Raw genomic sequence first — 24,905 nt, forward strand, 5'->3', positions numbered from 1 at the left:
ACCTTTTTCTCAATTTCAGATGTAACACCCCCTAATGCTTATAGTGTATTATTCCTGGAGAAGAGGCATTTAAAGGCACTTTCATCTGTGCCTTATGAGGACAAATAGCTTCATCAGATGATGAAAGAATTGAGCAGCACAAAGGTATGCAGTCGATATTTTATTGTAAAACAAGTGTCAGTGATGACTGATATATTTTGAATATTAAGTATAATCCTATAATGGCAACTGTGATATTTGCTACATAACATAGGCATTCTATATGTCAAACAACATTTTATTACCATAATCTAAACCTATATGAACACAATTTTTACAGACTTAAGGTAGACCTATATTTGAAATAATATTGCATTATTAGGCAGAATTGAAATCCTTTCCTAAGATACAGGGACTACTTGCTAAGAACTGAAGTTGGAGACAAACAGAAAATGATAATGCAACAAACTTAAGATACATGGTAAGAGAAGTTGCAGAAAATCTTTCAGTTCATTCCAAGTGAAATAGAATAAATGAGTTTAGCTTCTTCCCAGATGTCCCACTGCATCGCGTAGAGCTATTGAAGTGATTGGCATACAGCACCCCATGCTCTATAATAAAGAAAAGTATACAATTACTGTTTATACATCACAGTGAGTGCAGAGCATTGGGAAGGTGTTAACTTTTGCTAGCTGATTTTTGGTTTATTAGAAACAAATGTGTTTTCTTTAGACTCAAAGTTCAGTAGTTGGGTACAGTAGTACAGTGGTTGAGTTACTGGACTAGTAATCAAAGGCTTAGACTGGTGATCTGACGTCATGAGTTCAAATCCCACCATGGTAGTTAGGGAATTAAAATCCAGTTAATGTGGAATAAAAAGCTAGTCTCAACAATGGTGACTATAAAACCACCAGATTATCATAAAACTCTAACTGGTTCACTAATGCCCTTTCGGGAAGGAAATCTGCTGGCCTTGGATGGTCTGGCTTATGTGTTGACTCCAGATCCACAGTGATATGGTTGATTCTTAAGTGCCCTCCAAAATAACCTAGCAAACTGCTCAGTTTTGTCACTATCACCTTCTCAAGGGCAGTTATTGATGGGTAATGAATGCTGGTCTTATATTAGGTACTATAATAGTCAATTAAGTATTCCTTTGTTCATCTAGTTTAAAAGGCATATGAATATACTCAATTTGAACTGTCCAGTTACCTACAGAATCGACTCAATCCCAACAAATTTTATTTGTAGGGATTTTTTTTCACTGCAGTTCAATATAGGATATTATAAAAAATAAATAGAAAAAGCTTGAATTTATAAAATACCTGTCAGGATATCCCAAAGTGCTTTACAACCAATGAAGTACTTTTGAAATATAGTCAATGTTGTAATGTAGAATAACGCAGCAGGCAATTGTGCACAGTAAGGTCCCACAAACAGCAACGCAATAATTTGTTTTAGTGCTTATTGGTTGAGGGATAAATATTAGCCAGGACACTGGGAGAACTGCTTCTCTTCTATGAAAAGTGTCATGAGTTATTTTACATCTCACCTGAAAGTCAACATTTTTGACAATGCAGCAACTCTGAGTACTGCGCTGTTGGATCAGCTGAGATTGTGTGCTGAAGTCTGTAGAGTGGGGTTTGAACATATGGCCTCTTAATTCAAAGAGCAAGAGTGCTATTACTGAGCTAAGGCTGCCACAAAGGATTATCAGGGTGGATTGCAGGGTGAATGGATCCAGTACTGGTTTGCAGCTTCGTTTATTTCAGGCTGCACCTATCATAGGCACTCTAGCTTCAAGTTGATGCAGACCTGCATACACATTTGTAAAGCATTCCAAACCAGATACCTACATGTAGATGAAAAGATCACTATTAATGCTGACTGCAACTAGCTATTAGTGCTGACTGCAACTAGTTCGTTGCTGCCACATAATTAGAAAGGTTTCCATCCTCATTGTACTCCTGATTGGATTACCCTGGTCTTTGGTGTACCTTCCCCTCGACTGGTTGATCTATAAATATTGGGACAGCTGAAATTGTACAAAGAAATATGAGACCCTCACATGTCATAAAACAATGCAACAAAGAGTAAGGCAGTACGGGATATGGCAATGAGGTCTAAAGCTGTTACTCAGCTCCACTGCTTTAGCCTGGGTATTTCCCAATACTATCAAAATCTTTTAAATGGATATTTCTATTAAGTGCCTAGGACTTAAATATAATTTGCACCAATTAAATTAATTTCTGTTATCTGAACAAGTTTAGGATTTAAGTTCCCTGTAATATTTTGTTTGGGTTACTGGAACATTACGGAAATATGGTAATAAAAAGCTGGTGAATCGCAAGAATATTTGAATTGTGGCCAGTCTCAAAGGACAGTTCTATCTATGGTTTACCAGCTAACTTCATAGATTTTCAGTCACAGTCCTTCATTCAAAGATGTGTACTTATCTAGATTTAATATGTATGTCACCTTTGGCAACACCTTTGGGAATGATCGCCTTTGGTGACGTCGTAAAATGTTGCAAAAATATTTCAACCAGTTGGTATTTCCAGCAGAAACTGTAAATGCATTAAAAAAATAGCCGAAGAAATAATCCTCACTTGAACACAATGACTGCTGATACACTGCAGACTCCAGCTCCTGGAATCTCGAGCTTTCTCACCTATCACTGAGCACGTGCCACCCAATGAGATTATTTGTGACTTTGAGTGATAGTGTAAAATGGTAATATCGATTCAGCCATCTATTGTATATCTATTTCAAACAAAAACAAGAAATGCTGGATTCACTCAGCAGGTCTGGCAGCATCTGTGGAAAGAGAAGCAGAGTTAACGTTTCGGGTCAGTGACCCTTCTTCGGAACCCGAAGATCTACGGAACCCGTATATCTATTTCTGTTGATTTCACTGGAGATGAAAATAGGGGGAGCTGTATGATGATTTTATTAACCTTGAAAGCAAAACCTTTTCGGTGCTAATTCATATTCTTGATTCTCTGACGAATAATAGGTACTCCAACTTGGGCCAATCAGACATAGGAAAGGTTTTAACCACTTGCAATGTTTCACAGACAAATGCATTAGATCTGAAATGGCCGAACCATCAACAGGGGTTTGCTGTAGGAGTTGTTAAAAATGTATATTGTTCAATGGATTAACAAGTGTGGGCGAAGAACTGGGGTATGAACACTGACCATTCGTACAAAGTACAAGCATCCCTTACACTGGACCTTTGAACTCAGTTAAAAGGAAATCCTTTATTAAAGTCTTCTTGGTCGGGAATATATATACTTGAGTGTTGCTGAAAATAGACACATTTTGTCAAAGCTTTTCGTCTTGCACTCATCAGGACAATTCGCAAGAATATCAATGTAAGGAAAAGCAACAAATTTATAGTGTATGAGAAGAATGTGCTGATTGGTTGGCAAGTGGACTCTGATTGGTAGAGGCATTGCCATGGAGCATGCACCAGTGTATGGTGACTGACAGTTAACTGCCAAGCTTTGTTTGAAATTTCAACCAGGCAGCTTAACTCCGATTGGTCAAGGCATTTTCCTAAGGAATGAACCAGAGAATGGCTGTCACTTATTTTGTTTAGCTGAAACAGGCACAATGTGTATACATGTTCTTTCTGTCTGCAAAGAACAGGGCCCTGTGTATTAATATATGTAGCTTCCAGTATGTGCAAATGCGCCACACTGCGAGCCCTATTGATAATCTTAAATCAGCATAATTCTTAGCACACTGAGGGTTATTTAGTAAACGTTGTTCAATCGCGGAATCACGTCACATCCAAGGTTGAACACTGTGTTTTGAATTTTGCAAGCACTACTGACTTTTTACAAATCTTACATTCAGTTCAGTTTATTTTCTGGAATTAACATTTAGACTCTGTGGCCTGATACAGGAATTATACTACACATGTACAATATTATATTGTCATAAGTCAATAAAAGGTGGTCTCACCCACAAATTCCATAGCCACTATAGAAAATGTATTTTCTAAAAAAGGACATTTTCTGTATATTATGAATCTATAAATTTTTTCAATGTTTGTATCATCAATGTATTTCAGTCTCTTATTGCTTTCATTCAGTTAACCTGAATAGTACATAGAACATAGAACAATACAGCACAGTACAGGCCCTTCGGCCCACGATGTTGTGCCGACCCTTTAACCTACTCTAAGATCAAACTACCTACATACCCTTCATTCTACTATCATCCATGTACCTATCCAAGAGTCGCTTAAATGCCCCTAATGTATCTGCTTCTACTACCACCGCTGGCAGTGCATTCCACGCACCCACCACTCTCTGTGTAAAGAATCTACCTCTGACATCTCCCCTAAACCTTCCTCCAATCACCTTAAAATTATGCCCCCTGGTGACCGCCCTTTCAGCCCTGGGAAAAAGTCTCTGGCTATCCACTCTATCTATGCCTCTCATCATCTTGTACACTTGTACCATGTGATCTTTTTCAATAAATAAATCTGACTAATAATTTTAGCCTGAATGGAATGGTTTAACAGCATGGTATTGGGAGGAGGCACGATAAGGTGGTGAACAATGCACAAGGTCTCCAGTCCATTAAAATCTAATTAAGGGATAATAATCCTGTGGCAAGCTATCCTACTCACACATGCATAAGGGTGCAAGTTTAGATTCACAGAAGACTTGGTCTGCTTGTGGAAACGGTACCTTTTTCTGTGCACACAGGTAAATAAAGTTTTGGGAAAAGCTCAAACTGTATCAGAAGCATTAATTTGTTTATTTTAAATAACTTAATGCCTCTTAAAATGATAATTAAAGAAATTTCACACTATGCATTTGTCATTTGTCTGCTCATCTTTGAAGAGTCAAGGCATCAAATTTTATGAAAATGTGTTGTCCAATGTCATTCACTGTTGGATTTAATTGGATTCATTGTACTAACGCCAAACATTTCATTATTAACTTATGTTTCTTTTTGTGCTTTCTACAGTAACCATGAAGAATTGTGGCATTTATGTCAGTGGATTAATTAGACCATTATAAAGAAGCATAACACCCATGGACTGAATTTTATCAGCGCGCTGTGCTCCGCGGTGGCACTCTGTGAAAGTGGCAGCCTTCTGACATGGAAGTGTCGCTGCACAGCCCCCACGATATTACGCGCAGGTGCTGATTTAAATGAAGGGGGCGGAGTGGCCACCCCCAATGATGCAGAGGGAACGACCGCCACATCCCCGGCAACGGCGTCTGGTGCCATCGCACAGACACTGGTGCCAGTTTTTTTTAAGGGCTCCAAACCCTTCAGGTAAATTTAAATATTTAAAGCGGTGTAGGAACATTTTTATTTCAAATAAAAAATTAAAACATGCAGGCCCTTTCCCAACCCCCACAATGGTATGTTTACTGTCTGTTGTGTTTGTAATGTATTTTACTCTCAGCACGATCTTCCCCCCCAACCAACCTCTCCACTTTTGCCCTTTAACCCCTTCCCACAATCCCCACAACCAGGAGGTATACGTTTCCCCGCTACCCCACCCCTCCCACCCTGATAATTTTATTCCTCACCCCTCCCCACCAGTTTCTCGCCTCGGAACTCCATACAGAGTTCCGAAGGTGCGCAGGTTGCGATCAGCGGTCATAAAATTGGCGTGGGACGGCCGCCGCCAGCAGGTAAGGTCATTTGAATCTTATTAATGTTGATTTAAGTATTTAGATGAAGGCCCTGCACCAAGCGGCGGGGGAGGGGGGGGGGGCGTGGGGGCCACACCGAGGTCCCCCCGCCACTAGTACTATGCGGCGGGCCCTTCTCGACGTCGGGAGTTGAAGCGGGCCTCTCCCAGCAGAATTTTACAGGCCCCCCTGCCGCGACCCACGGCGTTGAGGGGCTGGTAAAATTCAGCCCCATGTGAGGGAATCCAAATTCCTTGCTGTCCACCAATCTGGAATCCTTGAAATGGTGACTAATACCAGGTTTTAGACTATTGCTGGCTCTCTTTGCCTATCACTAACTCCATGGGTCAAAACAGCACTGGCCTGTGTATGTTTTAGTTGTTAATTTCGACATCTGAAAAGATAGAATTGGCTTAGTAACTACTGGACCCTACAATACTGCTGTGATCTGCTAGAACGCTTTCCAGCCTCTTTCTCAATATTTCTTGCCAAGGTGACTCAAGAAATATATAAGAGCAGTTGCAAACTGTCAAAGTGACAATCGCCACATTGGTCTGATGTCAGCCATCTCACAGAATTGGAACTACAAACCTTTTAAGATTAAAACAAAATAGAAACAGCTGCTGTTGCTGGAGACACTGATGTAATGAAAAGTATACTTGAAATGAACAGCTGCTGTATAGGTTCTGGTATGTTCAACCCCATCTAACTGTGATCAGTTGCAGGCCAGAACATTATGAATCAGACCTGCAAATTATCTTGGTGCTGACAAAGGACTACACTAAATGTTAAGCTCTATTTTTTTTTCCTTTACAGATACTGATGGATCTGCTGTGTATTTCCAGCATTCTCTGCATTTGGTTGCATGAATACCAAGAGCTTTCCGAGATTTGCTCAAGGTTTGAAGAATGTCCTGAATATGAAGCCTTCATCCACCCAGTGGTTCGTCTTTATCACTTGAACGCGTCACAGAAGATGAATTTCTGTTTTCTATCACGTCTCATCTTCTTCATAGCTAGGAACATAGGAACAGGAGCAAGCCATTTACCTCCTCGAACCTGTTCTGCCATTCATGAGATCATGGCTAAACTGCGACCTAACTCCATATAGCCACCTTTGCCTCGCATCCCTTAATATCCTTGGCAAACAAAAATCTATCAATCTCAGTTTTAAAATTGCAATTGATCTAGCATCAACTGGCATTTACGGAAGAAGTTCCAAACACCCTTTATGTGTAGGAGTGTTTCGTAACTTCAGTCCTGAAATTCCTAACTCTAACCTTTAGGCAATGTCCCCTAGTCTTGGAATCCCCAAACTCTGGAAATAGTTTCTCTCCATCTACCCTACCTTTTCCTCTTGATATCTTGATCAAATTTCCCCTTGACCTTCTAAATTCCAGGAAATACAACCCTGTTTTTTGTAATATCCCCTGATAATTTACACCTTGGAGTCCAGGTATCCTGATAAATCCTAACTGCATTCCCTCCAAGGTCAATATCTCCTTCCTAAGGTGAGGTGTCCAGAACTGCTTGCTGTACTCCAGGGTGTTGTCTAACCAGGGCTTTGTATAGCTGTAGCATGACTTCTACCGTCTTGTATTCTAGACCTCTAGATATAAAAGCCAACATTTCATTAGCCATTTTGATTATTTTCTGTATCTGTCCATGACATTTTCACAATCTATATACATGGACACCAAGTCTCTTTGGACCTCTACTGTTGCTAGCTTTTCACCATTTAGAAAGCACTCTGATCTATCCTTTTAAGGGCCAAAATGGATGACCTCACATTTATCTATATTGAAATCCATTTACCAGAGTTTTGTCATTCACTTAATCTATGAATATCTCCTTTGCTTCCATCTACACTGCTTACAATGCTGTTTTTCTTTGTTTCATTGGCAAACTTGGATATGTGGCTTTCTACACTATTATCTAAATCGTTAATAAATATGGTCAATAGTTGAGGCCTCAACATAGATCCTCGTGGGATGCCACTAGTCATATCCTGATAATTAGAGTACCTGCCCATTATCCCTACTTTCTGTCTCCTGACGCTCAGCCAATTTCCTAACCAGGTCAATAAGTTGCCTTCAATTCCATAAGCTTGAACTTTAGCTAACTGTCTATTATGTGATATTTTCAAATGCCTTCTGTCAGTCATACAGTCATAGTCATAGAGTCATAGAGTTATACAACACAGAAACAGGCTCTTCGGCCCATCATGTCCATACCTGCCATCTAGCACCTATCTATTCTAATCCCATTTTCCAGCACTTGGCCCATAGCCTTGTATGCTATGGCGTTTCAAGTGTTCATCTAAATACTTCTTAAATGTTATGAGGGTTCTTGAATCTACCGCCCCTTCAGGCAGTGTGTTCCAGATTCCAATCAACCTCTGGGTGAAATTTTTTTTCCTCAAATCCCCTCTAAGCCTCCTGCCCCTTACCTTAAATCTATGCCCTCTGGTTATTGACACCTCCGCTAAGGGAAAAAGTTTCTTCCTATCTACCCTATCTGTGCCCCTCATCATTTTGTGTATATAATTATTGTATATATAATCAATATAAATAACATCCACTGGCATTTTCATTATTTTAGTCACCTCTTCAAAAAATTCAATCAGGTTCATCAGGCATGCCCTCTCCTTTACAAATCCATGCCTGCTGTCTCTGATCAGCTGAAAATTCTCAAGGGGTGTTAAGTCATTTTATCCTTAATTATAGATTCTAGTAATTTCCTGACAACTGATGGTAAGCTGTTTTTGCCAAGTCCAAAGCCAATAAAAATGGGATTGGGACTGGACGGGTAAAGTTGATCTCAGCCAGGTAGCAGTAGCCCACAGAAACCTTGACTAGCAAGACAAAATATTGGCCAGTGCTGGGTTTGTGAATACTGAGAAAGGACTGGATCAGCTCTTTTTCTGTTTACTTTATTTCAATACAAATTTTACCAAGACATCTTATAATCACACTTAATTAAATGTGAAGGGGATGGGAAAAGTTCGGAGACACAAAATGTACAGTAGAAAAAATGGTGGAATGTCATTGAGGTATGTCAAATATTAAATGGTGTTGAAAGTTAGGTAAATCCAAAAAATTGCCTTCAAATATGCCAGGAAAGTAGACCCGAGGGCATAACTTTAAATGAATAAAAAGTAAATTGAAATTTATTCGAAGTGATAAAAATATCTAGAATAATCTGCATGGTAAGTTAGTTGAGGTAAACATTAGAGATATTCAAAGTGTAGTTGGACAGAGGACACGTTTACAGCACCAGAGGGATGAACTCCAGTGAGCAGAATAACCTTTCCCTGCCCGAGACTTTACTTGTAATTCAAAATGGTTGCCAAACAGTTCATCAATTAGAAGGCACCATTTTACAAGTTTAGAAAGCATTCTCAGTATGGAGAGGGGTGTTTGATATGTAAACTCTCCATGCCACTGTGTTCTGTTTCCATAGCAACTATCAGTAGTAAGAACCCAATACTAGACTGTAGCACCAAACACTTTCTTTATATTTCAAAAACTTTCACATCAGCCTAATTGTTTTGACGTAAAATGTTGTTTTCTTTTCTCATATAATATGTTAAGTTCTACTAACTTTCTATGGAGGATATTTACCTCAGCAGAGAATGTGCATTCTCCCATCTCCCTGCCATACAAGTACTCAGCTTCTGCATCACTGAGCTGCAGGACAAGGCGAAGTGTCAGGAAGCTGCTTTCAATATAGTCATGAACACCTCTGAGCACAGTTATAAACTTATAATATCTCCTGCAAAATATGCACAGTGTTACTAGAGGTTTTCAGCATGCTGGAAAAAGAATCACACTTGAGTCAATGTATTTTAATGCTCTGCAGCATGTTTCTCATGTAATGCCTTTAATCCATCACCAGAAATTGCTCTCACACCCACCAGTGATAAACCTGAAAGCAACAATATTTCACACTGGCATTGTGCAACTCAAAATGTTTTGTCAGACAAATCTATAATTGTCTCATTGTGTTTTTCAGAATGTAAATGCATAACCATCTATCATACATTAAAAAAATTGTCTGTGTGCACACTTAGGGCTGAATTTTATGAGTGTGCCGCAGTTCGTGGCACCGGCGCCATTTTTAAAGGGTTTTAACCACTTACAAAGTAATTTAAAATTTTAAAGGTGCAGTCATGGGAAAGTTTTATTAGCAATGAATAAAAATGTTGAGGCCCTTCCCCAACCCCCCCCCCCCCAATGGTCACTTAAGTCGCATTTATTCTCAAAAAATAATTTGTCCCCTTCCCGAACTTTCTCCCCAAACCTTTGAGCATTTGGCCTCTAACCCCTTCCCACCATCCATCTAATAAAATGTGTTCTGCCCACTCCTCCACCCCTCCCGCCCTGACAATTTTATTATTCCCCCCTCCCCACCAGTGGTGATGCAGTAGCTTCTCAGATTTTCCGAGCTCATCAGTCTGTACGACAGAGAAATTGCTATTTTTTCCAAAGTGCCTTAAGTTTTGTGAATTAACTATAAATGATGTAAAATCAGTGTATGTAAAAATAAAGATGTATAATTTAAAAATAGGAACTGAGCTCGCTGCACCCTGTTCCAATTATCCCTCGCCCGCTAATCCTATTTCACCTGGACTGCAATACCATAGGAAATTGATTAGCAACTACAAAAAAATTCTTCAGCCTTCCTGTCTGTGGTGCTTGTTTCCTGTTGTCATCATTTGGTAACGTATTTGTGACATTGGTAAGGTTGACAAGCAAAACTAAAGTATAAGGTTAATGCTTCCTTCAATTACATGCTAACCCTGTAATGTCTGCTATTCAGTCATTCCACCACTGGTGGCACTGTGGTGAAGGTGGTGCAGGTTTGCCTGCCAGTGTATTAATAATTAACCATCTGTTTTGACTAACCGAGAACAAGGCCACAGGAGAGTAATTTGTAGTACAAAATAGTCACACACACATCACAACACTAGTGAAACGACTGTAGGATGTGTTCCTTCGTATCTGGTTGTGACACTAACAGCGTTGCTAATACTGGCATTTTCGTAAACAATTTATTGATTTTGTCCTGTTGTGTTAATGTACACAGTTCCCAAAAAAAAGGGAAAAAGTGGTTGCACTGGTTATGATTTTCCAAAATTCCCTAGATTCTAGAACTGTCCCAGCAGATCGCTATTCAAGAAAGGAGGGAGAGAGAAACCAGGAAATTACAGGGCAGTTAGCCTGATATAAGTTGTCAGGAAAATGCTAGAATCTATTTTTAAGGAAGTCTTAACAATTTATTTAAAAATCATGGTATGATCAGACACAATCAACATTGCTTTATGAAATGGAATATCATGTTTGGCAAATTTATTAGAGTTCTTTGAAGAATGTAACTAGTAGGTTAGATAAAGAGAAGCCAGTAGGTGTAGCAAATTTGGATTTCCAAAAGACATTTGATAAGATGCTACACAAAAGGTTAATATACAAGATAAAGGCTCATGGAGTTGGAGGTAATATATTAGCATGGATGGAGGATTGGTTAACGGATAGGAAGCATAGAGTAGGGTTAAACGGGGCGGAGTCAAGTTGGCAGGCTGTAGCTAGTGGAGTGCCGCAAGGATTAGTTCCGGGGCCTCAGCTATTTACAAACTATATAAATGCCTTCGACAAAAGACTGAGAGTAACGCATCCAAATTTGTTGATGATACAATGCTTGGTAGGAGGTGGACACAAAGGCTGCAAAGAGATGTAAGCCAGAACTTTACGCCACCCCAATGAGTGGGATGATGACAGGGAGGTGGCGTAAAATGGAGCTGGAGGCTCCAGGAGGCTTTCCCGACCCGCTCCCACCTCCACCACCCTTTACATAGGGCGGGGAGGGGGGGCCGCGAAAAACAGATGGCCACTTAAGGGCCTTCGCCCGTCTCCACGCGGATTTTACGCATGGCAAGTGGGCATCCTGGAGCCAGGAAAAGCCGCCAGGGAAAACCAGGCGGCTGATGATCATCCCAAGGGGGGGGGGGGCCCTGATGATCGGGCACAGGGTGCCCGATGGAGGGCCGCCCCCACTACCCCAACCACCCCCAACACCCAACACATCCCCCTTCCCTCCAACCGACCACCCTAGCCTCGCCGGGGCCCGACCAATTACCCCCGGCAAGGCAACCAAAACTTACCTTAACTCCCGGCTCCATGTCTTTTTCTGCGGTTGGCTGGGCAGCAGTCCCAGCAATGGCCACCGCTCCCAGTGGAGCTGCTGGGACTAAAAGCTGCCAGCATGCTGATTGGCTGGCAGCTCAATGAAGTGGGACTTCCTCCCTCAAGCTGGTGGAAGTCCCGCCTCGGAACAATTAAAGCCTGTAAAATACGGAATGGATCCCTAGGCAAAGCGGATGCAGGTTCACCACCGACCTTTTAGTCGGTGGCCAGCTCCTGTCCGCCCAACGTAAAATCCCGGCCACAGACTCTTAAGTGACTGGGCAACAAGGTGGCAGGAGTTATAATGTGGGGAAGTGTGAGGTTATTCACTTTTGTAATAAGAATAGAAAAACAATATTTTTTAAAAGGCATGAAACTTCTAAATATGATGTTCAGATAAACTTGAGTGTACTTGTACAAGGAACACAGAAAGTTAATATCCCGGTACAGCAAGCAATTAGGAAGGCAAATCTTGCTCTGCATATCTAAGAAAGGATATACTTGCATTGGAGGTGATACAGTGAAGATTCACTAGTTTGATTCCTGGGGTGAGAACGTTGTATGATGAGAGGCTGAGTAAATGAGGCCTGTACTCTTTGGGGTTTAGGAGAATGAGAGGTGATCTCATTGAAACATACGAGATTCTAAAGGGGCTTAACAGGATGGACTCAGAAGTTGTTTCTCCTTTCCAGGGAATCTAGAACACAGGGGCACAATCTCAGCATAAGGGGTCGATCATTTAGGAGTGAGACTTATACTTACAGTCCTCTATGGCGAGACAGTTTTACGGACTCGCACAACCCATTCAAGAAGGTAGGAAGAACTGCCTATAAGCAATGGATGCAGTTCCAAGTTGGAACTCTGGTCTCCACTCATGGGCCTGTCCAGTTTCAAACCCTAAACCTTCTGACCCAGAGGCAGGGATGCTATCACTAAGCGAAAGGCTCAGTCCCTCTCTCTATTCCTTTGAATTCCAAATGTTGACACGATGGTACAAAATCAATAAAATGTTAACCAAACTGCCAGTGTTGGCAAAACCACTCTCACCTTTTCTTACCTTTGGTAAATCAATGAAAACAAACAAGAGTTCCCACAGCAAAGAATGCTCTGTGGGAAACAAAAGTAACACCAACAGTGTGGCAACAACCAAAATTGGGAAAATGTCAGAATGTCTCACCTTTCTAACCATGATGTAGAATTTCATTTAGTTTTCCTTCGTAAAATGTGCTACTGTCTTGAAGATCCTCCCAAGGTACGAAAGCCTCTCCCTCATTTTCGACGTAGGTATTCCAGCAGTAATTATATTCTGGACCCTTCATCATCCTCAATCGGCAGCCAGCCGCCTGCAGCTGCTGCAGGCCCTGCTGGATCTCAGCCTCTTCCCACATGAACAAGCGGGCCATAAAGATGGTAAGTTGAACATTGGGACACTTGCTCAGGTACTCGGCGATTTTGGAAGCACATACTGCGCAAGGACTAGAGGACACGTACCAAATGATGGAGTAGCTCAGACTGCCATCGCACTCCTGGAGGACATCTGTGAAGAAGGCATCTTCTGCATGTGTACCTGCATGCTCATCCTCCACGTATCCCTCCAAGCTCTCACAATCCGTGCCCTGTTTCTCCACGGAATAGCACAAGAATGTTTTATGCCTTCCTGAAGAATATTCTACATTTTTGAACTGGAATTTGAAGAAAGGGGATGGCATGCGTTGTCTGGAAAAGAAAGAAGCAGATATTATTGGACATGGCAAGAAAATTAAGTATTTCTGTTTCACTAATACAGCGCTAATAAAAAAAAAATCAATTGTCAGAAAAACCCTACAAAAACAATAACTTGCATTTATGTAGTGCCTTTACCACAGTAAAGCATCACAAGGTGTTTCACAGGAGTGATTATCAAAAAAGAAATTGGCACTAAGTCACACAAGAAGGTATTAGGGAAGGTGATCAACATCTTGGTCAGAGGTAAGTTTTAAGGAGCATTTTAAAAGGGGAGAGAGGCAGAAAGATTTAGGGAGGGAATTCCAGAGCTTAGGATGTCGGCAGCTGAAGGCATGACTGTCAATGATGGAGAGATGAAGATTGGGGATACGCAAGAGGCCAGAATTGGAGGAGCACAGAGGTCTCAAGAGGATGTTAGCCCTAGAAGATATTACAGAAATAGGTATAATGATAATACCACTATGCAAAATGATTCACATCTAATATCTACCAGAGGACCTCTGTCATCTAATTTTTGATCTAAGCTGTATGTCAGCCTGGTTCAGATGGTAACACCCTGACCTTGGAATAAAAAAGTTGTGGGTTCAAGCTCCAAAACCTGAATGCATAATCTAGGCTGACACTCCAATGTACAAATAAAGGAGTGCTATATTGTCAAGTGTCATCCTCCAGATGAGAGGCTAAACAGAGGCCACCAGTCTCTGTTCTGGTGGTTCCTTATGAATGTTGACTTGAATTTATCTAGTACCTAATCATATGTCAGAGAAAGAGCTTAATGCAGTTCACAAAAATTACTTTTGCTGTGTAATCACTGTTGTTATCTAATAAATGCAAGAGTCAATTTACATGCTAGGCCCCACAAACAGCGATGAGAGAACGGCCAATTATTCTGCTTTTTGATGATGTTCGTTGAAAGATGAAACTTGGATAGGATCTTTACCTGAACAGGCAGACAGCGCCATGGTTAAATGCTTAATCTGAAAAACGGCACCTCTGACAATACAGCAGTCCATTAGTACTGCACTGGAGTGCCTGTCTACATCACTTGCTGAAGGCCTAAAGTGGGACTTGAATCCATGACCTTCTGAACCCACAACCTTCTGAACCCAAACCCTCCTACTCAGAAGCAAATGTGACTAACTAAACTGCAGCTCAAAGCCCCTTGGCATTATTCAAAGAAAAGCCTGGCCAAGATTCATCCTTCAATCAATACCACTGAAAACTGATCAACTAGCCATTGTCTAATTACTGGTTCTGAGATATTGTTATGTATAAGATGGCTGTCAACAAAATTACCTATGTACAGAACAGTAAGTACACTACAAAGCAATTTATTGTACATGAAGCACTTTGTGATGTTTCATAGAAAACTGATAAAAGTTCTAAATCAATGAAGGTTTTTCATTATATGTAATAAAATATTCTCACAATATGTGGTCAGAGTGCTCACGCTGCATTGTAATAGTAATTAATCAGTTTAAAAAGGAAGGTCATTCTCTGATAGATATTATGTGCAATAAAACACCTCTCTAAAGGTGAAAGCTCTTTTCCAATATCACAGTATTAACAAGACAATTGAAATGTGCCCACCAATTCTGGTGTCATCTGAGGCTCTTAACTGAGTTTCTGCTTCTTTCAGATCTCCACTCTACCCCACATCATATTGTCCTGTGAAGCCTGGAACACACTTCTGTACTTTCAGCAGTATCTCAATGAATGGAATTTCAGACTTATTTTTAATTCTCCTTATCTCAATTGTGCTGGAAGGACGAGACACCAGAGGATCAGCACTGATATTTTCCATCACCACCTACCGACTAATCCAAGCACAGGGAGGGAAAGCAGAGTTAAAGGGGGAATCAGCCTAGACTATTCTTACACACAGAAGAATGATTCAAAGGAAGGAGACCTTTTGGTGTATTTGATCCCATCCTTTCAGAGTACCAGTCTCACGCAACACTGGTAGAGACCAGGTAATAGAATTATAGATCATAGAAACTTACAGCACAGAAGAAGGCCATTCAGCCCATTGTACCTGCACTGGCTCTTTGAAAGAACAGCCATGCCTGGTCCCAACTCCCACTTTTTGTCGATAACCCTGTAAGTTCCTGACTGTTACGTACCTGTTCAACTCCGTTCTAAAATTATTTATGTAATCAACTTCTGCTACATTTTCATGTGGAGCTTTCCAGATCCCAAAAGCCCTGAGTGGAAAACTTCCCCTCATCTCTCCTCTAGATCTTTTGCCAATGATTTTGAATCTATGACCTTTGGTTATTGGCCAATTGCTAGAGTGGAAACATTTTCTCTATCTACCCTATCAAAATCTCTCATCATCTTGAAAACCTCTATTAGGTCACATCTTAAACTTTTTTTTCCCAAGGAGAACAGTCCTAACTTTTCCAACCTTTCCATGTAACTGAAGTCCCTCATCCCTGGTAACATTCTGATAAATCTCTTCTGTACATTTTCCAAAGCCTTTACATTTTTCCTGAAGTGTGCTGCCTAGAATTGTCCACAATACTCCAGTGATTTATAAAGTTCTATCATGATCTCTTTGCTTTTATATTCTATTCCTCTATTTATACAGTCAAGTAACCCATCTGCTTTTTTTAAACTATCTTATCTACTTGCCCTGCTACCTTTAAGGATTTGTATATATGAACACCAAGGTCTCTCTGCTCAGTTACACTTTGCAAAATTGTGCCATTTATAGTAAACTGTCTTTCCATATTAGGCCTTCCAAAGTGCATCATTTCACACTTCTTCACATTGATATCCTTCTGTCCATTTCACCATCCTCTCTATGTCATCCTGAAGTCTCCAACTATCCTCATCACTACCTACCACTTTGCCAAGTTTTGTTTCATTTGCAAACCTTATGATGCTGCTCCCTACACTCAAGTTTAGATGGTTTATCAAAATTCAAAAGAGTAACGGACGAAAAAATGATCCTAGGGAACACCACTGTGAACCACCTCCCAGTCTGAAAAACATTCATCCCATCACCACCCTCTGCTTCCTGTCACTAAGGCAAGTCGACATCCATGTCGTCACTTTCCCCTTTATTCCATGGGCTTCCCTGTCCCTGATAATGGTTTCCAATAACTTTCCCATCACCAATGTGAGACTGACTGACCTGTTTCCAGTTTCCTAGTTTATCCCACAGTTCTTTCTTGAATATTGGTATAACATTAGCAACCCTCCAGTCCTCTGACATTATTCATGAATCCAATAAAAATTGAAAGATTGTGACTAATGTCTCCTACTATTTATACCTTTGCCTCTTTCAGCAACCCAGAGTGCATTTCATCTGAACCAGGTGACTTACCAACTTTCAATAATGATATTTTTTTCGTATACGTCCTCTCTTACTATCCTGTCCATAACCTCCCTCTCCACTTTTAGTGTCACTTTCATATCATTCACTTCCTTTGTGAAAACAGATTCAATGTAATCAGTGGGTAATATGTTGCCTTTTGCCTTTATGCTTTACCAAATTGAAGGAAGACCATCAGCATAAGACAGATAAACAAAGATGGGAGAAAAATGTGGCTACGGAATGGGTAGGAACAGGGAGTCAGACTTTGTAGTGCAGCAGTACTGGGATTCACAGTATTCACATTTTTAAGTGAAACACACAAACTGGGGCAGTATTGAGTGACAGGTTAAAGGGCTGAAATAGCTCCATAATTGCAGGAAGGTGGTAATCTGGGGTTATTTTGAGTACGAAATCTAAATTTCCACTGACCTATATTTAGTCTCTTTGGACTGATTGTGAAAAATCTGGGACTGGTTAGAACAAAGAATTCCATCTTTACCTCACAATGTATAAATTAGCTCATTTATCATCAGTTACTCAGCCTTCTTAACTCATCAGCTAAACAAGGTTTCTACCGTAACTCACCAAACATCCTACCTTATTATAAACACTAAAATAATCCTTTTAAAAAAGATTATGATTTCATTAAATGTCTACAGATGGAACACTGCATATTAATATATTCCAAAAACTCACAGTCCCTCCAGCTGAATCTCTGCACCAGCCAGTACCTGTAGATAGTCTGTCTGTAACCCTATTTCAGCAAATTAAAGGAGACAATAATCCCTATTAATAACAGGCAGAATGGCTGAATAGACTACAACTAGACCTTCTTAGTATGTGAGGTTTATTTGAACATCTGACCATACACACATAAACCCCTAAACACACAATGGAGAGCCTTGCTCAGAGAGATTGCGGGTCAGAGAAAGGACTACGAGATTGTAGGGCTGATTCCCTGACATGCATTTCCTTCAAGCAAGCCTGGGAGTGTGGGATCACTGAAATTCCTCTATGGTGTATGTATTTAGTCAAACACACATCGCATTACACATGGGTGTTATACTCCAGAAAGCCAGGTGGTGAAGGATAGAAGTAGATCCAATTTTTACACACTTTTATAAGCATTTATTTACAGGGATGCACATCACAACCAGATAACTCCTCACCCAACAACCACTGTTTTAGTCTGTTCCTTTTTAAAGAGGCACAAGTGAATCCCCAATTAATGGCTACCACCTACATGCAATTCAATACAATTAATATATAATTAACAATGTGTAGTCTTCAGGTGGAATTTATATATCATATATATTTCATGTAAACTGCAATAGTACAGTGCACATAAAAAGAAGTTTTGTATCTATATAGCACCTTATCACACCTCTCAGAAGCACCTTTTCGTCTATATATCAAACACTGTACACATACTCATCCACGTTCATGTTTGCTTACATACAGCACTTTCACATTCCTACATACTTATTTGACACAATAATTGAGGGTCACTTTTCCTTATTATGTGTTCCTGCAACAAGTCTCAACTGCCGGCAGCACCTGACAGAACACCGCAGGCATGTTGCCCGTAAAGATTGGTCAATTCTCGGGCAGCATGCCGTAATTTCCCGATATGAGCTCCTGCCAGGTGAGGCTCTGTGCCAGTGAGTGCATTCGTAAAACCAGCACATTGCTGTACTTGCAGCACAGACAATAATTTGTCCAAAAACTCTGACACAGACATATAAATCTAGAACTAGAACTTTTGGTGATATTAGTGAATGAATCCTTCATACAGGCCACCAAAACAGCAAGGAAATTAATCCTTTGGAATGTGTTAAAAACTCATTCATTAATATCACTTAAATGCAGTACCTACCAGTGTTTTTAACTTGGACGCCAGTTGAAATTCAATGTATTGCTTTCTTTCTGACAAAGATATTTCCTACTTTGCCTGTCAACATTAAACCTTGTCTAACACTTCTTGATTTATGGTAAGAGCTCTTTCTATAGTGTGCACTAGCATGGTAGATAGCTCTGGTCATTTCATTTTACTCTGAGGTGAAATATGTTTAACAATAGTTTGTCAAATTTCTATCTGACGTTTCCTTTTTTACTGACATGCCATCACTGTATAGAAAGAGCTTCAACACTCACCCAGTAATTGTTTCAAAAGGCCCCAGGTCAGGGAGAGCTTCATTCTCTGTGCCAGCCTGTCCATCTGTTCCGCCCTCTGCACTTTCTCCACTGTCAACTTTCTTTTCTTCTTCTTTGATCTGCTTTTCAGCCATTGCGGACAGAAACCTGACGGATCAGTGCAATGTGAACAGACCAAAAGCAACTCTGTACTGAGCAAATGAAAGGTCTCTGTCATATTACTGCCTCACACACTAAATAAGGGAGCAATGCAGGGGGAGAGGTCTCCCAGCCCAAAATAAACTGCAACCAAGTCATCGTCATCAGCCTCGTCAATCAAAGTCAGCTCTCCCTAATCCTCCCATTTTTCCAACTCGATTCACAATGTTTTCTTTCCAACACATTTCTTCCTTCCCTTCATTCTTTATTTTTTTTAGCCTTTGTTTGAATCTTTTACCAAAAACAAATAGGATAAAAAGGAAAAAGAATAACGTAGCTGATGTTTAAGTTAGATTCTTAAGAAATTTATGTTTCTTAAAAGAACGGTCCTCTTTGCAACAAATCATTCCTTTAATTGGACTCTGCTGAGGGTACAGCTCTGTGGGGAGCAGTTGGCATTGTGCCCAAGTGACTGTTCTTCATATGCAAGTTTTGGCAATAAATGCGCGTAAAGCTATTCAATCATAAAAGGCATCACATCCCCAGACAGATCCTGCCCTGACTCAATGTCCATGCATACTATGCCCTCCAGGAGGTGTCTCTGGATAGTGATCAAGAGGAGGAACTCAAGTTGACTTTTTCCTCTCTTTAGTGCAGATGCTGAGGCCAATTGCAGCACTCTAACCCTTTCCCATTGATAATTCCCATTAATACCTGAATATCAACTGGGATACAAACAATGTGAAGGGCACAGAAGGCACAAAATTCTTCAACTGCGTTCAAGAGAACTTTTTCAGCCAGCATGTAACAAGCCCAAAAAGAGGGGGCGCAATTCTAGATTTAGTCTTAGGAAATGAAGCTGGGCAAGCGGATGAAGTTTTTTTCCTTCGTTCCTGGGATGTGGGCATCGCTGGCAAGGCCAGAATTTATTGCCCATCCTTAATTGTCCTTGAAAAGGTAGAGGTGAGCTGCCTTCTTAAACCGCTGCAGTCCATGTGGGGTAGGTAACCTACGGTGCTGTTAGGATGGGAGTTCCAGGATTTTGACCCAGCGACAATGAAGGAATAGTAATATAGTTCCAAGTCAAGGTGGTGTGTGGCTTGGAGGGGAACATACAGGTGGTGGTGTTCCCATGCAACTGCTGCCCTTGTCCTTCTAGGCGGTAGAGCTCACGGGTTTGGAAGGTGCTGTCTAAGGAGCCTTGGTGCGTTGCTGCAGTGCATCTTGTAGATGGTACACACTGCTGCCACTGAGTGCCGGTGGTGGAGGAAGTGAATGTTTGTGGATCGGGTGCCAATCAAGCAGGCCGCTTTGTCCTGGATGGTGTCGAGCTTCTTGAGTGTTGTTGGAGCTGCACCCATCCAGGCAAGTGGAGAGTATTCCATCACACTCCTGACTTGTGCCTTGTAGATGGTGGACAGGCTTTGGGGAGTTAGGAGCTGAGTTACTCACTGCAGGATTCCTAGCTTCTGACCTGCTCTTGTAGCCACGGTATTTATATGGCTACTCCAGTTCAGTTTTTGGTCAATGATAACCCCCCCAGGATGTTGATATTGGGGGATTCTATGTTCAACAAAGAACAAAGAACAGTACAGCACAGGAACAGGCCATTCGGCCCTCCAAGCCTGCGCCGATCTTGATGCCTGCCTAAACTAACACCTTCTGCACTTCCGGGGCCCATATCCTTCTATTCCCTTCCTATTCATGTATTTGTCAAGATGTCTCTTAAAAGTCACTATCGTATCTGCTTCCACCGCCTCCCCTGGCAGCAAGTTCCAGGCACTCACCACCCTCTGTATAAAAATCTTGCCTCGCACATCCCCTCTAAACTTTGCCCCTCGCATCTTAAACCTATGTCCCCTGGTAACTGACTCTTCCACCCTGGAAAAAAGCTTCTGTCTATCCACTCTGTCCATGCCGCTCATAACTTTGTAAACCTCTATCATGTCGCCCCTCCACCTCCGTCGTTCCAGTGAAAACAATCCGAGTTTTTCCAACCTCTCCTCATAGCTAATGCCCTCCAGACCAGGCAACATCCTGGTAAACCTCCTCTGTACCCTCTCCAAAGCCTCCACGTCCTTCTGGTAGTGTGGCGACCAGAATTGCACGCAATATTCTAAGTGTGGCCTAACTAAGGTTCTGTACAGCTGCAACATGACTTGACAATTTTTATACTCTATGCCCCGACCGATGAAGGCAAGCATGCCATATGCCTTCTTGACTACCTTACCCACCTGCGTTGCCACTTTCAGTGACCTGTGGACCTGTACGCCCAGCTCTCTCTGCCTGTCAATACTCCTAAGGGTTCTGCCATTTACTGTATACTTCCCACCTGCATTAGACCTTTCAAAATGCATTACCTCACATTTGTCCGGATTAAACTCCACCTGCCATTTCTCCGCCCAAGTCTCCAACCAATCTATATCCTGCTGTATCCTCTGACAATCCTCATCATTATCCGCAACTCCACCAACCTTTGTGTCGTCCGCAAACTTACTAATCAGACCAGCTACATTTTCCTCCAAATCATTTATATATACTACAAACAGCAAAGGTCCCAGCACTGATCCCTGCGGAAAACCACTAGTCACATCCCTCCATTCAGAAAAACACCCATCCACTGATACCCTCTGTCTTCTATGACCGAGCCAGTTCTGTATCCATCTTGCCAGCTCACCTCTGATCCCGTATGACTTCACCTTTTGTACCAGTCTGCCGTGCGGGACCTTGTCAAAGGCTTTACTAAAGTCCATATAGATAACATCCACTGCCCTTCCTTCATCAATCATCTTCGTCACTTCCTCAAAGAACTCAATAAAATTAGTAAGACATGACCTCCCCTTCACAAAATCATGCTGTCTCTCACTAATAAGTTTGTTTGTTTCCAAATGGGAGTAGATCCTGTCCGAATAATCCTCTCTAATAATTTCCCTACCACTGACTTAAGGCTCACCGGCCAATAATTTCCTGGATTATCCTTACCACCCTTCTTAAACAAAATAACAACATTGGCTATTCTCCAGTCCTCTGGGACCTCACCTGTAGCCAACGAGGATGCAAAGATTTCTGTCAAGGCCCCAGCAATTTCTTCCCTTGCCTCCCTCAGTATTCTCGGGTAGATCCCATCAGGCCCTGGGGACTTATCTACCTTAATGCTTTGCAAGACACCCAACACCTCCTCCTTTTTGATAATGAGATGACTGAGACTATCTGCACTCCCTTCCCTAGGCTCATCATCCACCAAGTCCTTCTCTTTGGTGAATACTGATGCAAAGTACTCATTTAGTACCTCGCCCATTTCCTCTGGCTCCACACATAGATTCCCATCTCTGTCCTTGAGTGGGCCAACCCTTTCCCTGGTTATCCTCTTGCTTTTTATATATGTATAAAAAGCCTTGGGATTTTCCTTAATCCTGTTTGCCAATGACTTTTCATGACCCCTTTTAGCCCTCCTAACTCCTTCCTTCCTACTGTCTTTATATTCCTCAAGTGCTTTGTCTGTTCCTAGCCTTCCAGCCCTTACAAATGCTTCCTTTTTCTTTTTGACTAGGCTCACAATATCCCGCATTATCCAAGGTTCCCTAAACTTGCCAAACTTATCCTTCTTCCTCAGAGGAACATGCTGGTCCTGGATTCTAATCAGCTGACGTTTGAAAGACTCCCACATGTCAGATGTTGATTTACCCTCAAACAGCCGCCTCCAATCTAAATTCTTCAGTTCCTGCCTGATATTGTTATAATTAGCCTTCCCCCAATTTAGCACCTTCACCCGAGGACTACTCTTATCCTTATCCACAAGTACCTTAAAACTTATGGAATTATGGTCACTGCTCCCAAAATGCTCCCCCACTGAAACTTCGACCACCTGGCCGGGCTCATTCCCCAATACCAGGTCCAGAATGGCCCCATCCCTAGTTGGACTATCGACATGCTGTTTCAAGAAGCCCTCCTGGATGCTCCTCACAAATTCTGCCCCATCCAAGCCTCTAGTACTAAGTGAGTCCCAGTCAATATAGGGGAAGTTAAAATCACCCACCACCACAACCCTGTTATCTTTACACCTTTCCAAAATCTGTCTACATATCTGCTCCTCTACATCCCGCTGGCTGTTGAGAGGCCTGTAGTAAACTCCCAACATCGTGACTGCACCCTTCTTATTCCTGAGCTCCACCCATATTGCCTCGCTGCATGACCCCTCTGAGTTGTCCTCCCGCAGTACAGCTGTGATATTCTCCTTAACCAGTAATGCAACTCCCCCACCCCTTTTACATCCCCCTCTATCCCGCCTGAAGCTGCTAAAGCCTGGAACATTTAGCTGCCAATCATGACCTTCCCTCAACCAAGTCTCTGTAATAGCAACAACATCATATTTCCAAGTACTAATCCAAGCTCTAAGTTCATCTGCCTTACCTGTTATACTTCTTGCATTGAAACAAATGCACTTCAGACCACCGTAATGCCATTGACTGTCAAGGGGAGATGGTTAAATTTTCTCTTGTTGGAGATGGTCATTGCCTGGCACTTGTGTGGCGCGAATGCTACTTGCCACTTATCAGCCCAAGCTTGGATATTGTCCAGGTCTTGCTGCATTTCCACACAGACTGCTTCAGTATCTGAGCAGTCGCAAATGATGCTGAACATGGTGCAATCATCAGCGAACATCTCCACTTCTGATTTTATGATTGAAGGAAGGTCATTGATGAAGCGGTTGAAGAGGGTTGGGCCTAGCACACTACCCTGATGAACTCCTGCAGTGATGTCCTGGAGCTGAGATGATTGACCTCCAACAACCACAACCATCTTCCTTTGCGCTAGGTATGACTCCAACAGTGGAGAGTTTTCCCCCTGATTCCCATTGACTCCAGTTTTGCTCGGGCTCCTTGATGCCATACTCAGTCAAATGCTGCCTTGATGTCAAGGGCAGTCACTCTCACCTCACCTCTTGAGTTCAGCTCTTTTGTCCATGTTTGAACCAAGGCTGCAATGAGGTCTGGAGCTGGGTGGCCCTGGCAGAACCTAAACTGAGCGTCAGTGAGCAGGTTATTGCTAAGCAAGTGCCGCTTGATAGCATTGTCGATGACACCTCCCATCACTTTACTGATGAATGAGAGTAGACTGATGGGGTGTTAATTGGCCAGGTTGGACTTGTCCTATTTTTTGTGTACAGGACATACCTGGACAATTTTCCAGATTGTTGGGTAGATGCCAGTCTTGTAGCTGTACTGGAACAGCTTGGCTAGGGACGTGGCACGTTCTGGAGCACAGGTCTTCAGTACTATTGCCAGAATGTTGTCAGGGACCATAGCCTTTGCAGTATCCAGTGCCTTCAGTCATTTCTTAATATCACGCGGAATGAATCGAATTGGCTGAAGTCTGGCATCTGTGATGCTGGGGACTTCAGGAGGAGGCCGAGATGGATCATCAACACGGCACTTCTGGCTGAAGATTGTTGCAAATGCTTCAGCCTTATCTTTTGCACTGATATGCTGGGCTCCCCCATCACTGAGGATGGGGATATTTGTGGAGCCACCTCCTCCAATTAGTTGTTTAATTGTCCACCATCATTCACAACTGGCAGAGTTTCGATCTGATCCGTTGGTTATGGGATCGCTTAGCTCTGTCTCTCACATGCTGCTTACGCTGTTTGGCACGCAAGTGGTCCTGGGTTGTAGTGGGTGACCGGTGGTGACCATTTTGGAGACAGTGACAGTTAGATTTAGCATTATTATGGTAAAAG

General features: G+C 41.9%; 1 protein-coding gene across 1 annotated transcript; it reads right to left on the reverse strand.

The window, feature by feature from the left end:
* Positions 1–276: 276 nt before the first annotated feature.
* LOC137384078 (C->U-editing enzyme APOBEC-2-like) lies at positions 277–19,231 on the reverse strand. The gene is made up of 3 exons (XM_068057656.1): positions 19,031–19,231; positions 13,007–13,545; positions 277–590 (listed from the first exon to the last, which is right to left on the reverse strand). The coding sequence occupies exons 1-2, from the start codon at positions 19,162–19,164 to the stop codon at positions 13,011–13,013; spliced, it is 669 nt and encodes a 222-aa protein (XP_067913757.1). The 5' UTR covers positions 19,165–19,231; the 3' UTR covers positions 277–590; positions 13,007–13,010.
* Between the last annotated feature and the right edge of the window lie 5,674 nt (positions 19,232–24,905).

Source organism: Heterodontus francisci, chromosome 25 (assembly GCF_036365525.1).
Source record: "Heterodontus francisci isolate sHetFra1 chromosome 25, sHetFra1.hap1, whole genome shotgun sequence".
Taxonomy (NCBI): Eukaryota; Metazoa; Chordata; class Chondrichthyes; order Heterodontiformes; family Heterodontidae; genus Heterodontus; species Heterodontus francisci.